General features: G+C 63.6%; 1 protein-coding gene across 2 annotated transcripts in view; it reads left to right on the top strand.

Annotated features, from left to right (window-relative positions):
- The window catches only part of RNF213 (ring finger protein 213), an 87,601-nt gene that overhangs the window by 65,929 nt on the left and 7,211 nt on the right, over positions 1–14,461 (top strand). For both annotated transcript variants that reach the window (XM_036339256.1, XM_036339255.1), the window contains exons 46-62: positions 632–743; positions 1,118–1,331; positions 1,473–1,663; positions 2,484–2,606; positions 3,363–3,473; positions 3,735–3,977; positions 5,060–5,141; positions 6,419–6,453; positions 6,950–7,044; positions 8,220–8,379; positions 9,080–9,260; positions 9,681–9,772; positions 10,552–10,803; positions 11,694–11,826; positions 12,091–12,174; positions 13,393–13,573; positions 13,673–13,952. In XM_036339256.1, coding sequence (XP_036195149.1) covers positions 632–743; positions 1,118–1,331; positions 1,473–1,663; positions 2,484–2,606; positions 3,363–3,473; positions 3,735–3,977; positions 5,060–5,141; positions 6,419–6,453; positions 6,950–7,044; positions 8,220–8,379; positions 9,080–9,260; positions 9,681–9,772; positions 10,552–10,803; positions 11,694–11,826; positions 12,091–12,174; positions 13,393–13,573; positions 13,673–13,952 — 2,569 coding nt within the window. The remainder of the gene's footprint in view (positions 1–631; positions 744–1,117; positions 1,332–1,472; positions 1,664–2,483; positions 2,607–3,362; positions 3,474–3,734; positions 3,978–5,059; positions 5,142–6,418; positions 6,454–6,949; positions 7,045–8,219; positions 8,380–9,079; positions 9,261–9,680; positions 9,773–10,551; positions 10,804–11,693; positions 11,827–12,090; positions 12,175–13,392; positions 13,574–13,672; positions 13,953–14,461) is intronic.

The raw sequence follows: 14,461 nt of genomic DNA, 5'->3' as shown, positions 1-14,461 counted from the left end.
GGGGCGGGGCGGGCGGCCGGGCCACGGGACCCAGGGGGTGTCCTGAGTCAGGGGCCTGCGTCTGCTCCCGGCCCAGGTGTGTGGTGTTTAGGGAGACAACTGGGGTCCCCCCCCCCCCCCCGCTGTCTCTCTAGCTTTGTTTCAGCTCCTACAAGCCTGGGACTCTATCAATGGACAGAGGCCTGCAGGGTGCCAGAGTGCTCAGTTTATTTTTCATTAATTTCATACACACACACACACACACACACATCTACATGTATATACATATATATTGATTGATTAATTTCAGAGAGGGAAGGAGAGGGCGAGAGAGAGGAAAACATCAATGATGAGAGAGAACCATAGACCCGCTGCCTCCTGCACGCCCCGCCCCCCCCCCCCCCACCCGGGGATGGAGCCCGGAACCCAGCATGTGCCCTGACTGGGAATGGAACTGTGACCCCCTGGTTCACAGGAGGAGGCTCAACCCCTGAGCCGCGCCGGCCGGGCTGTCTGCACTATGTGTGTGGGAGACAGACAGAGAGGGAGAGAGAGAGAGAGGGAGAGAGAGAAGTAGGAAGGTGACTGGGACCCCCCTCGCTGTCCCTCTTTGAATTGGGGGCCTGCGGTGAGCGGGGCGCTCTCTCCGCAGCTTTCCTGAGGTGAAGGACTACATCCAGGACTACCTGTCGCTGCTGGAGCGGAAGCCGTTCCTGGCCCAGGACAGGACGGAGCTGTACGTGCTGTTCAGCAGCTGCCTGGAGGTGAGCCGCAGCCGCGCCTCATGCTGGGACCCCAGCTTCCGAAAACCTCCGAATACTGTTTCCCGTCGGTGACATGAGCAAACGGGTTCCGAGCCCTGGCCGGTGTGCTCAGTGGTTGGAGCCCGGGCACCCAAGGGTCATGGTTCGATTCTGGTCAAGGGCATGGGCCTGGGTTGCAGCTTTGATCGCCAGCCCTGGTCGGGGCATGTACAGGAGGCAGCCCATCGATGTCTCTCTCACATCGATGTTTCTCTCCCCCTCCCTGTGCCCCTCCCCCCCCCTTTCACCCTCTGGAAATCGACGGGAAACATGCCCTCGAGTGACCATTGCAATGAAGGAAACGACAAGAACACTGCCTTTCCCGTCCGCCCTAGGATTCGATCCACGAGAGGAACAGCGCGCTCCCCGCCCGGGACGAGGCCACGTGCCTCCGGGAGGAGGGCCAGTTCCTCGGAGCGTGTCTGCTCAGGGGGCGCCGCGGGGACCCCGCCCCGGAGGCCTCCGTGGAGTGCCTGCAGGAGACGGCCCAGATCCGCCTCTGCCTGGACCGGGCCTGCGAGGTCCTCTCCGAGCCGCAGGGAGGCTCAGGCAAGTCCCCCGTCCTTGCTCCCGCGGCTCAGAGACCCCAGGACTAGGAAGCCGGGGCCCAGGCCCTCGGGGGTCTGCCCGGGCTGAGGACGGGCCCGGTGCCCTCAGCCCGGCGCCGACCGCGCTCTCCGTGACCCGCAGAGCCGGCCGAGGCGCGGCGGCAGTTCCTGCGGCAGGTGGAGCGCTTCTGCACGCAGAGCGGGAACGACTGGCACCGCGTGTACCTGGTGCGCAGGCTCGCCAGCCGCCGGGGCATGGAGTTTGTGCAGAGCTTCCTGCAGCCCGGCCACCCCGCCCAGTGGGTGTTCCCCCCGGAGGTCCTGGTGCAGCAGGTGAGGAGCGGGTGGGGCCACACCTGCGGGCACCTGTCCCTCCCGCCCGCCCCCCCGCCCTCAGGGAAAGGCCTGCGTCTGCGGGGCCAGGGTCCCTGTGCCCCAGGGACCCCCTCCGCCGGCCGTGACCTTCAGCAGCCGAAGGAGAGAAAAGGACATGTGCGCGCGAGCTGCTCGCCACCCTCCCGCCAAGCTGCTTTAGGCACATGGACGTTTCTCTCTCCCCCTCCTCCCTCCTCTCACTCTCTGAAAATCAGCGGGGAGATGTCCTCAGGTGGGGGTATGGACGGAGCGCCCGGGGAGAGCGGAGAAGGCTCCGTGGCACTGCCTCCAGGGCAGCGACGTTCCTGTGCTCGTGGGGCGAGGCCTCTCTGCCCTTGGTCAGAGCCAGAAGCCACGTGGGCCTCGGGGCCTCCCCGTGGTCCGGTCCCCGTGGGTAGAAACGGACACGCTCTCGCTGTCCCTGGTTAAGTGGCACTAGCACCCTGGCTGTTCTTACTGTCACCTGGAGCCCGGGCTGACGGGACATCCCCTCTCTGGTGCTGCTGTGAGTGGGGCAGGCAGCGCTGTGGGGTGGGCGTCGCTTCCTCCCCCCACACCCTCCTCCGTGAAGGGCCCCCCGCACCCCCTGCCTCTGTGCACCCAGCCCTGCAGTGCCTGCCTGGCGCCAACCCGGAACCCCAGGTCTGAGCCCCTGAGCCTGCAATGATGACCTGCTTTCGTACCTACACACACGGTTCTCTGCTAAACCTCCCCCCGCGCCCCCCCCCCCGCCCCCTCTGCCCTCACCATGGCGAACCCTGTGCTCCGGGGGTTGCAGGAGGACCTTCCGGGCCAGATGGACCGCTACCTGGTGCACGGGCTGGAGTACAAGGCCGTCCGCGACGCAGTGGGCAAGGCCGTCCTGGAGTGCAAGCCCCCGGCCATCGCAGCCGCCCTGGAGGTGGGATGCGCACGCCCTGTCCTGGCTTACGTGGGACGAGGCAGGGGAGGGTGTGTGTTGGGTGGGGGTGGGGGGACGGGGGGATGGCGCCGGCGTCTGCGAGGAGTCAGGCCTGCGGGTGCTGACTGTGGGCGGCCGTGGCCCTCCCTGCTTGTGGTAAGAGCCATGCTGGGTGTTTGGAATCTCGTCTTTGTATATATTTTTTTAATTTTAATATGTGTTTATTGATTTCAGGGAGGAAGGGAGAGGGAGAGAGAGATAGAAACATTAATGAGAGAGAATCATTGATGGGCTGCCTCCTGCACGCCCCACACTGGGGATGGAGCCCACAACCCGGGCCTGTGCCCTGACCGGGAATCGAACTGTGACCTCCTGGTTCATAGGTTGATGCTCAACCACTGAGCCGCGCCGGCCAGGCTGGAATCTGGTCTTTAACATGTTCTGGGCTTCCTTTGTGGGCCCCGTGCACCCCGGCGTCGTGCAGGGAAAGAGGCGGCCCTTCCTAGGCTCAGGGCAAGTTTTGGGGACCATGACGTTGGGAGACGGGGGATGATGGCGATGGTTCCAATACGAGGCCTCTGGCACATGCGCAGGGAGCTTAGTGGCTGACAGAGCTCACGGCCTGGGTGCTGTCGCCCTGAGGTGACCCCTCGGGTGCAGGCTGCAGGGTCTTGGGGAGTCTCCCTGCCCCTCATGGGCGGGGGCCCGGGGGTGGGCTGACCGCGCTGCCCAACCTCCCTGCCCTCCTCGCCCCAGGCCTGCAGGGGCTCCCAAACTCACCAGGCCGCGTACCTGCTGCTGGCGCTCTTCCGCGAGGTGGCCGTGCTGTACCGGTCCCGCAGCGCCCACCTGCACCCCAAGCCGGAGGTGAGTGCCAGCCTCGGGGCGGGGCGTGGTCCCAGGGTTCGGAGGGGACCCCTGAACAGAGTCAGCGTCACAGACTCAGCCCTGGTCGGGCGGCACAGTGGACAGCACCCCCCTTCTCCCCCTCAACGCTGGGACTGAGCCCTGTGTCCCGGGACGGCCAGTAGGTGTCTGCTGTGAACATGGCGCATGTCTGCAGAGCAACCCTGAGGCACACGGCCTGCTCCTCCTTGTGTTTAATAGTGAACCCCGTTCTCCCATCAGCAATGCAACGCCCTGTGCAAGTTCATCGAAGAAAGCCAGACCCTGTCCCCGGACGCAAGAGAGTTCGCCACAGCCCTAGTGACCAACGCTCTGCCGCTGCTGAGGACGGCGGGGCCCGGAGACGGCGGCCTGGCGGGCACGGTGACCGAGCTGGCCGTCCACGCCGCTGTCACCCTCCTCTGCGGGCAGCACGGGATCTTGGAGCCCCTGAGGAACTTGGCCTTCTCCCCGGCCACCATGGCGGTAAGACTGCCCCCGGCCGCGCGGCTGGGTCCACGGGGCTGCCACGCAGACCCCACGCACACTGTCTGTGCAGGGACAGCTGAGCCCACCTGTGTCCTTGGTCCCCGCCGGCCTGCGTCTCGCCCCATCCCTGCGCCCACATGTGGGGAGAATCAGGCCTCGCCCTCTGTTGCCATGGAGAGCTGTTATGTTTCTCTTTTTCTCTTTAACATTTATATATATTTCTAAATATATCTTTATTGATTTCAGAGAGGAACAGAGAGAGATAGAAACATCAAAGATGAGAGAGAATCATTGATTGGCTGCCTCCGGCACCCTCCTACTGGGAATCGAGCCCACAGCCCGGGCATGTGCCCTTGACTGGAATCAAACCCAGGACCTTTCAGTCTGCAGGCCGATGCTCTATCCACTGAGCAACACCGGCCAGGGCTTTAATATATTTTTATTGCTTTCAAAGAGGAAGGGAGGGGAAGAGAAACATCCATGATGCCCTAGCCCAGCGGTTGCCAACCGGTGGTCCATGAGGTCTGAACAGTTGGCGACCGCTGCCCTGGCCGGTGTGGCTCAGTGGATAGAGAGTTGGCCTGTAGACTGAAGGGTCCCGGGTTCGCGTCCAGTCAAGGGCACGTACCTTGGTTGCAGGCTCTCCCTGGCCTGGGCCCTGGTTGGGGCACGTGCAGGAGGGAACCAATCAATATGTTTTTTTCACATCGATGTTTCTCTCTGTCTTTCCCTCTCTCTTCCACTCTCTCTAAAAATCAATGGAAAAACATCCTTGGGTGAGGATTTAAAAGTAATAATAATAAATAAATAAAACTTTATTTTAAAAAAGAAACACCAATGATGAGAGAGAATCATTGATTGGCTGCCTCCTGTACACCCCCTACTGGGGTTCGAGGCATGTGCCCTGACGAGGAATCAAACCCAGGACCCTTCAGTCCACAGGCTGACGCTCTACCCACTGAGCAAAACTGGCCAGGGCGAGAGCTGTTACATTTCCGCACAGACAGCGCCTGGGGCCCAAGCAAGGGGAAGCGGGCCTCCTGCGCGTCTGAAGCCGGCGCTGCCTCTTCGCGTTTCAGAGGGCGTTCCTCCCGACGATGCCTGAGGACATGCTGGCGCAGGCCCGGGGCTGGAAGGGGCTGGAAGCCGTCCGCTGGTACGGTACGTGTCGGCGTCTGAGCGTCCCGCCCCCCGCGCTCGGACGAGCCTCCTGGTGCCACGTGAGCCGCTCGCGGGCTGAGCCGGGGCCCACGGGGTCGGTGCCCCCAGATCTTGCCGCCTGGGAGCAGGGGGCTGGGAGCCGCGCCCGAGGCTCAGCCACAACGCAGCCCGGTGTCGGGCCCTCAGACAGTACTTTTAGGAAAATGAAACGGAGACAGGACAGGAGAGCCCACGACTTTACATAAAGTCTGCAGGGTCCTGAGTAAATAACCCTTTTTATAAGTATTTTCTCTCTTTTGCCGCATCCAGCGCGGCTAGAGAGCAGACAGGAGTCCTGAGTGGGGGCGGCTGGGGATTGAGGAAATGAAAGAAAGAGACCGGCACAGAGACAGAGGGAAAAGCTGGGGCCGGGTGGGACAGCTGTCCTCTGACGGAGAGACGGACCCAGAGCCGGCACGGCATGATTATTTTATACAGCATGATTCCAGGAAGTGTTACTGGAGTTTAAGACAAAGGAAATTATGTGAAATCATGGTTAAAGATCCAGCTGTAATTCTTCATTCTTGAGGCTGGGCCTGGATAATTGCGTCCGTTCCTGGCGCCTGGCTGAACTTAATGAACCGCCCCTGGCGCCTGAGCTAAAGGTCAGACCGACAACACACCCGCCTCTGGCACCGTCTGTTTCCAGGCACGGCTCTGCCGGGCGCCACTGGACTCAGACGCCAGCCAGCTCAGGGCCTTTCCCGGGCGCTCTCGACACCTTTTATGTATTTTTTAAAATGTATGTTTATTGGTTTCAGAGAGGAAGGGAGAGAGAGACAGAAACATCAGTGATGAGAGAGTCATGGATCGGCCGCCTCCTGCACGCCCCACACTGGGGATGGAGCCCGCAACCCGGGCCTGTGCCCTGTGCCCTGACCGGGAATGGAACCCTGACCTCCAGGTTCATAGGTCGACGCTCAACCACTGGGCTGAGTGACTGATGCCTTTAAACTAGTTCCCAAGCTGGTAGAAAGCATGCTCAGGGCAGAGAACGGGCTCAGAGAGATCAGCCGCGTGGGAAGCGCCGGCCGCCTGCCTCCCGAGCGGCCCTGGCTCGGCGTGGAGTCGGCGTCTCCTGCTCCGGAGAATTCCGCTCCGAGCAGCTTCCCCACGCGGCCCACATGCCCGCCCTCCTGCGGGGGTCAGGCCGGGAGGACGGTTAGCCTCCCTGTGCACCACGCGGGTCAGCGGGGAAGCCTCGCTCGCCAACGCACACCCTGCTCTTCTTCCCGCAGTCTGTCCCAGAGGCCACCCGTGCGCTGTCGGGGAGGTGAGTCTGGGTGTTGGGACAGGGTTTGGGGGCCAAAAGGCATGTTCCTTTGGGTCTGGGGACATGGAGGAGCGGGGGGTCTTGACTTCCCAGGGGAACGGGCGCCTCTGGGGGCTGTCCCAGCCGCTCACAAACATCCGCACGGAGCTCAGGGTGTCCAGCCGGGCTCCAGCTCGGCAACTTGCAGACGTCTTTATAGGGGGCCTGTCCTGGGCAGCATCCCTGGCCCTGGCTCCAGCTGCCAGGAGCACCCCCGTCTCCTCAGTGCAGCACCCAGAGATGCCACGGTCCCTGGGCAACAGCATGGCTGTGGTTAGGAACCACCACCAGCCACCTCCGTGGCCCGCAGCGTGGGCTCAGGGACCCGGGACCGGCAGAGAGGGGGCCGGGAGGAGGAGAGAGAGACGTGTAGCTCTCGGCCCCCGGTGCTGAGTCGCCCCGTCCGCACCGCCCCTCCCGTGGCACCGCTCGCTGAGCTGACGCCCCCTCTCCGCAGTGCGGCCTGCCCATGCAGCAGAGCGTCTGCGTCGACTGCGGCGTGCCCGTAGGAGGGCAGGACCACAAGCCCAGCCGAGGATTCGCGGTTGTCCAGTGCGTAAGGCGTTCCCTTCTCCTGCTCACCCCTCCCCCGGCCGAGGGCTGTTTCTCTCCCACCCAATCAGCTGGCACTGAACGTGAAACATGGGTCAGTGCCCGGCTGGGTGTCGGGCCACGGTCCTGTGGTTGTACCACGTGGACGTGCCAGAGCTGCCATTGGCCACAAACCATCAGAATGTCCTAGAACCACCAATGGGCATTCACAGGAATAAGTACTATTATATGTCCCTCAAAAATGCGTACACACTTTGAATAATTTTTTAAATATACTTTTATTGACTTTAGAGAGGAAGGGAGAAGGAGAGAGAGAGAAACATCAGTGATGAGAGAGTCATGGATCGGCTGCCTGCTGCACGCCTCTAGTGGAGGTCCAGCCCACAACCTGGGCATGTGCCCTGAGCAGGAATGGAACCGTGACCTCCTGGGTCATAGGTCAACGCCCACTTTGAGTAATTGCTCATTCCAATGGGTCAAATCTGAAAGGAAAGAAACACCACCCAGCTTCCGGGTAAAGTGTGTGTACATTTGTGGGGGCACCTGTGTTTTGGCCACTGGACATGTCCCTCAGGTCGCACCTGCCCCCTGGGCGTGGCTGGGGCTCCTTCGCCTGACCCTGGTCCCAGTCGTTGATTTGGGAAAAGGAGGCCACTGTGCCCGTGTCCCGGGTTGATGTCAGCTGCCCCAGAAGCTGGCTGTCCTGAGCCTTCTGTCCCCCCGGGATTGCAGCGGGAGAAGCAGGTCCGGCCGGCCGTCCTGCCCCGTGGCCTGGGGGACGGCAGCGAATGCCGCGTCCTCCAGCCACTTTTCCCGGAGAAGCTGTGGGTCCCGGCTCAGCCAGGAGGGTGGTTCTAGAAAGAAAAAGGCTCTGGCCCGGCCGACGTGGCTCGATCCCCAGTGGGGGGTGTGCAGGAGGCAGCCGATCAATGATTCTCTCTCATTGCTTTTCTCTCTCTCCCTCTCCTTTCCTCTCTGAAATCAATAAAAATATATTTAAACAAAGAAGAAAAAAAGACTCTTGGGAAGATCGCCAGGGCTCTGAAGGAAAAGTGCTTTTAATGTTATTTTCCCCCCAAACGGGAGCCTGGCCTTCGGGCCCCCGGGACCTGGGTGTGCCCCCATCTGGGAAGAGATGACCTTCGCCCTCACCTGGCCTCTCCTGCTCTTTCCAGAAATGAGGCGGACAGAACGCAGACGGGCCACGTGCTGGGAAGCCCGCCCCCCGGGGACGAGGCCGTGGCCTCTGACCGAGACCTGTCCCCTGCGGCCTTCCTTCTCGCCCGGCTCCTCACTCACCTGGCGATGCTTTGGGGAGCGGCCCTCAGCCCCCAGGTACGCGCAGGGCTGCCCAGCTGTGTCCTGCCACTGAGCATGGGCGCCGGGCTGTCTCCTAGGGCCCCCCCTCCTATGGGTTTCAGATTCGTCTTCCCACCGAGGCCCCCAGGTAACGCGAAGGTTACCCCCCCCAACCCCGTCACGCAGCCCCGGGCGGGATGGAGGAGTGTCCACCACCTTTAACAAGTCCAATTTAGTTTTTTATATTTTATTGGTTTCAGGGAGAGAGAGAGACATCACTGACAAGAGAGAATCCTAGAGTGGCTGCCTCCTGCATGCGCCGCCCCCCCCCCACCCCCCCACCCCCCCGCCTTGGGGATCCAGCCCGCAACCCAGTACATGCCCTGACCGGGAATCAAACACTGACCTCCTGGTTCATAGGTCGACGCTCAACCACTGAGCCACGCTAGCCGGGCTGTCAAGTCCGTTTTCAATGCCCGACTCGGTCCACACCTGGGCGTGGAGAGGCTGCCGCACTCAGCGGTCTTCCCGTGTCAGGGCCGTGGCTCGGGCAGAGCAGCCTTCCCTCTGGGTTCCTGAACCACAAAAGCAGAGAGCCGGGCTCCGGGCTCCCAGGAGCCCTGTTTCCCTCCCGCGATCCCGAGGCCCCTGTGGGCTCCTCCACTCCGCCTCTGCCTCCGCTGTGAGAGTTCCCACGCGGCTGGGCCCATCTGACGCACTGTCCCCACCCACCCAGGCGCTGACCGGCATCATCAAGCCCGCGGTGAGGGACCCAGGCGCCTTCCTGCAGCAGCACATCCAGCGGGACCTGCAGCAGCTGATGCGGACGCTGGGCAAGAGCGCGGACGACACGGCCCAGGTGGTGCACCTGGTGCTGTGCGTGCTGCTCAGAGAGCAGAACCCCCTCTCCGGCCAGAGTAAGGGGCGAGGGCGCCCGTGGGGGTGGGGGTGGGGGTGGGGTTAGGGGTGGGGGTTCCGGGGCACAGCCGCAGAGCATGGGGCCCGGGGACAGACGGGTGGCGATAGGTGCGGCGCCCCGGCCGGCAGACGGGACCGTGTGCCTGCCCGTGTGCCTGCCCGCCTGTCCCCTCCAAGCTCCCCGCTGGGTGCGCAGAGGGTGCGGGCGGCTTTGCCGTCTCCACTGTCGGAGGTTGGAGCATCTTCACAGGGAATGTGGGAGCGGGGCGGCAGGGGCCATTTTTAAATCCTCGGGTTGATTTGGAAGACACCCACTCCCTCTCCCCAAAAAGGGGACGACGTTTCGGTTGGACGCTGAGCAGTGCCCACTGTGGGGCGGCTGTGTCCGGTGCCTGGGGACCCACTCGCGTTTCTCGTAGGGTCTTTCAGCTTCGATGCCGTCTTGTCAACCAAGCAGAAGAGAAACTCCTGGGAGAAGCTCCTGCAGGCCCTCCTGCTGCCCGAACTGGAGGCGAGTGGGGCAGCAGCCCCGGGGGCGGGGTTCATCCTCGGCCGCTGGGGCTCGGCCCATGCGCCTTAGCAAAGGCTCCGGAGCCCTGGGCCACGCTCGCCCGGCTGTGCCGGCCCAGGCCCCCCGCCGCCGGCCTGAGCGCTGCCCCGGGGGCCGCGGGAGCAGGCGGGGGAGCGGCTGGAGCCCGGGTTGCTCTCCGTGTCATTTCTCAGCAGATGGTAGGGGAGAGGGAGGCCCACACAGACCCGCCCATGCCCCGTAGCCGTGGGTCAGCTGCTCCTCGGTCAGACCAGGGTGCCCGGAGCAGCAGGAAAGAGCGTCAGCGAGCAGCAGGGCGGGAGGGGATGCGGGCCTGAGCCTCGCCATCGGGGCGCCGTGACCTACAGGGTTAGTGTGAGAGCAGCGCGGCTGTTTGGTGACGTGTCAAATGAGCGGTAGGCCCCGGCCGGTGTGGCTCAGTGGATAGAGCATCAGCCCCTGGACTGAAGGGTCCCAGGTTCCATTCCGGTCAAGGGCACGGACCTCGGTGGCAGGCTTGATCCCAGACCCTGGTCCGAGCTCCACAGGAGGCAACCAATCGATGTCTCTCTCACATCGATGTTTCCCTCCCTCTCCCCCTCCCTCCCACTTTCAATGGGAAAACGTACCCTCGGGTGAGGCTTCCCAAGCTAACACGTGAAATGAGCAGTCCAGACGCCCTGGTTGTCCAGGGCCCGGCCCCAGGCGCCCCCAGCGCCCGCGGTGGCCCTCACACCCAGCGCCCTGTCGTGTGCCCCCAGCGTCTGGACAAAACCCTCCTGGAGGTGAACGATCGCATCAGCCGGGACGAGCGCATCAGCTCCGACCCGGTGGCCAGGATCGTGCTGGGGGACCCGGCCGCCTTCCTGCGCCGCCTGCCCCGGGCCAGCGCCCTGCACTGCTCGCGGGTGTGGAGCTGCCGCGCCCGCGTCACCGTGGAGCACCTGCGGCACCTGGTGGAGCAGAAGAACGGCCGGGAGAGCCTGCCTGTGCTCTGGAGGTTCCTGCAGAAGGTGCGCCTGGCGGGAGCCCGCCCCCCCCCCGGCCCCCCCCCCCCGCCCCGGCCCCCCGCCCCCCCCGCCCCGGCCCCCCCCCCCGCCCCGGGCCCTCGCCCCGGGCCCTCGCCCCGGGCCCTCGCCCCGGGCCCTCGCCCCGGCCCCCCCCGCCCCGCCCCGCCCCGGGCCCCCGCCCCGGCCCCCCGCCCCCCCCCCCCCGGCCCCCCGGCCCCCCGCCCCCCCCCCCCCCCCCGTCCCGGCCCCTCGCCCCGGCCCACTTGTCCAGGCCCCTCGCCCCAGCCCCTCGCCCCGGCCTGCCCAGAACAGCCTGCTCTTCCCTGAGTGGCCGTGGGCACCTACTCCCGGGAGGATCCCCCCCGACTGTCTGCAGCTCGGGGGGGGGGGGGGGGCTGCAAAACAATTGTCTCACATCGAGGGGCTTATTTTCTCCCCCTCCCTCCCCCCCTGCCTTCCCCGCTCTCTAAAAACCAATGGAGCCCTGCCGGCGGGCTCGGGTTGAACGTCAATCTATGAACCAGGAGGTCACGGGTTCAATTCCCGGCCAGGGCACATGGTGGGTTTTGAGTTCGATCCCCAGTGTGGGGCGTGCAGGAAGCAGCCCATCAGTGGTTCTCTCTCATCATTAATGTTTCTTTCTCTCCCTCTTCCTTTCTGAAATTAATAAAAACATTTAAGAATTAAAAGTAAAAATAAAAATCAATGGAACAATGTCCTCCGGTGAGATTAACAACAACCAAAGCCACGTTGGCCGGAGGGAAATGCCAACAGAGCCCTGAGCCAGCCCCCACCATGCCGCCCTGTGGCCCCGTCCCCACAGCCCCGCCCCCCGTGGCACTTTCCTGGCCGGTGAGAGATTGACGGATGGACGGATGGCCTTCCCTCCCCAGGAGGCAGAGCTGAGACTCGTGAAGTTCTTGCCTGAGATCCTGGCCCTGCAGAGAGATCTGGTGAAATGGTTCCAGAATGTTCCGGAAGCTGAGTTCCAGTCCATCCGCGGCTTCATTGACAGCCACGGCTCAGGTAGGACTCGGCCATCACAGGAGGTCAGGACGCCTGTTTGGTGGCTCAAGGGTCACTCCAGCTGGGGGCAGGGGAGGGCAGGCCCTCGGGGCCGCCACGCGAGGATGGGGCTGCCGTGAACCCAGACACGGTGGAGGCTTGGTGGCCGCCTTGCTCGGCTCCCAGCACTCGGCCAGGGCGCTCCCATGGCGCTGAGGCTGCGTTGGGCCGGGGGGGCTGGGGGGGGCGGCCTGGTGAGTCTGACCTACATGGCGTGTTCGGCAGGAGGCCTGAAGCAGCTGCTCCGCGGCCGGGTCTCGCTGTTCCTGTCCACGTGGAACAAGCTGCGGAGGTCGCTGGAGACCCAGGGTGAGTGCGCGCCTTCCACGTGGCAGGCACAGGAGGCCCCGTCCCCCCATCCTTGCGGCCCTGCCTCCAGTCCCCTCACCGCACAGCACTGTGCCGCCTGCGCCTGTGGGTGGAGGGGTCTGGGACAGTGGAAGTACACGGCCGTGAAGATCCGCCCTCAGGCTGGCTGGCATGGCTTCGTGGTTGAGCATCTACCTATGAACCAGGAGGTCATGGTTTGATCCCTGGTCAAGGCACATGCCCAGGTTGTGGGCTTGATCCCCAGTAGGGGGCGTGCAGGACGCAGCAGATCCATGATTCCCTCTCAGCATGGATGTTTCTCTCTCCCCCTCCTCCTTCCTCTCTGAAACCAATAAAAAATATAATATAATATTTAATATATATTATAAAAAATAAACCAATAAAAAATATAATATAATATAATATATATTATAAAAAATATAATAGCCCTACCTGGTGTAGTTCAGTGGATAGAGCATCAGCCTGTGGACTGAAGGGTCCCAGGTTTGATTCCCGTCAAGGGCACTTGCCTGGGTTGTGGGCTCAATCCCTAATAGGGGGTGTGCAGGAGGCAGCCCATCAATGATTCTCTCTCATCATTGATGTTTCTCTCTCCCCCTCTCCCTTCCTCTCTGAAGCCAATAATAAATATATTTTAAAAAGTAAAATCTCTCTATATAAAAGCCTAAATGACCGAACCACTGGTCACTATGATGCACACTGACCACCAGGGGGCAGACGCTCGGTGCAGGAGCTGTTCCCTGGTCGTCAGGTGCTCCCACAGTGGGAGCGTCGCTCAGCTGCCCAATGGGCGCCAGATGCAGGGCTCACAGCTGGTGAGGCCGCTGCCACCGTGCCAGCCTCTCCCGATCAGGAGTGACGGCGCAAGCCCGTGGCAGGCACCGCAGGGCCAGGATGAGCGGGAGCGGCAGGCGGCGGTGGCTGCCAGTTTCGGCTCGATCCCCGCAGGCCATGCTGAGGGCCGGGCCCCGGGCCTCTAGTAAAAAGAATAAAACCCACGCTGGCTCCTCCTGGGTCCGTCCAGGTGGGAACCAGGGTGCTGGGGGCCCTGTGGCCGGCGGCGCCTGGAGAACGGGAGGGCCCCTGAGAGCCCGGGGGCAGCTCTGCCGCTGGGCGTCCGCGCTGCTGCCCGCGGGGCGGCCGGATGCCTGCGGGAAGCGGCCGGGGCGGCTGCCGGAGAACAGCCCTGTCCTTCAGGCGAGATCAAGCTGCCTGCGGACTACTGCCGCGCCGACCTGGACCTGGACGCCGAGTTCGAGGTCATCCTGCCGCGGCGCCAGGGCCTGGGCCTCTGCGCCACGGCCCTGGTCAGCTACCTCATCGGCCTGCACAACGACATGGTCTACGCGGCGCAGAAGCTCTCGGAGGAGGAGCACAGGTGAGCGCGGGCCACCCTCTCGGCCCCGGGAGGCGGCTCGGCCCTCGGGAGCCCGGCGTCCTGGCGGGTGCTGACCGCCCGAGGCCGTGCCCTCCGCAGCTACTCCGTGGACGCCTCCGAGGTGGCCGACCTGCACGTCATCAGCTACGAGGTGGAGCGGGACCTGATGCCGCTGATCCTCGCCAACTGCCAGTACCAAGTGGTGCAGGGCGGCGAGAGCCTGCAGGAGCTGGACCTGGAGCGGATCCAGCGCCAGGTCACCGGCCGCTTCCTCCAGGGCAAACCCCGCCTCAGCCTCAGGGGCCTCCCCACGCTGGTGTACCGGCGCGACTGGAACTACGAGCACCTCTTCGCCGCCATCCGGAGCAGGGTGCCCCAGGTGAGCCCGGCCCGGCCGCCGCGTCCGGCTCCGGGGGCTCCCTTCGCACGGGCCGCCCACCGCTCCGCCCTGCGGGCAGGCGGGCCGGGCCGTGGTCCGGGTGTCACAACCACGTGTGCCCGTGCGGCAGGCCAGGGAACTGTGTGTGGCCTGTGTGTATTGAGTATGTATGCATGTGTGTGCAGGTGAGGAGTGTGTGTGCATGTGTATGCATGTGTTGAGTATGTGTGTGACATGTGCGTGTTGAGTGTGCACGTAGCATTGTGTGTTGAGTATGTGTGTGGCATGTGCGTGTTGACTGTGCATGTGTGTGGGCGTGTTGAGTATAGACACGTGTGTTGTGTGTGTGTGTCTGTGTGCACTTCCTCACACGTGGCTCTGAGGGTCCGGTGAGTCCCCACCTCTGTCTGGGAACAGCTGACCCTGAGGAGCTCAGGTCACAGCGCTCCTCCCGGCCTGCGACCTTGGTGTCAGCCGTCTCACCCCTCCCACCCCCGCTGCTTCGATTT

The sequence above is a fragment of the Myotis myotis genome, unplaced genomic scaffold, assembly GCF_014108235.1.
Source record: "Myotis myotis isolate mMyoMyo1 unplaced genomic scaffold, mMyoMyo1.p scaffold_m19_p_17, whole genome shotgun sequence".
Lineage (NCBI taxonomy): Eukaryota > Metazoa > Chordata > Mammalia > Chiroptera > Vespertilionidae > Myotis > Myotis myotis.
This window is presented reverse-complemented; position numbering and strand designations above follow the sequence as displayed.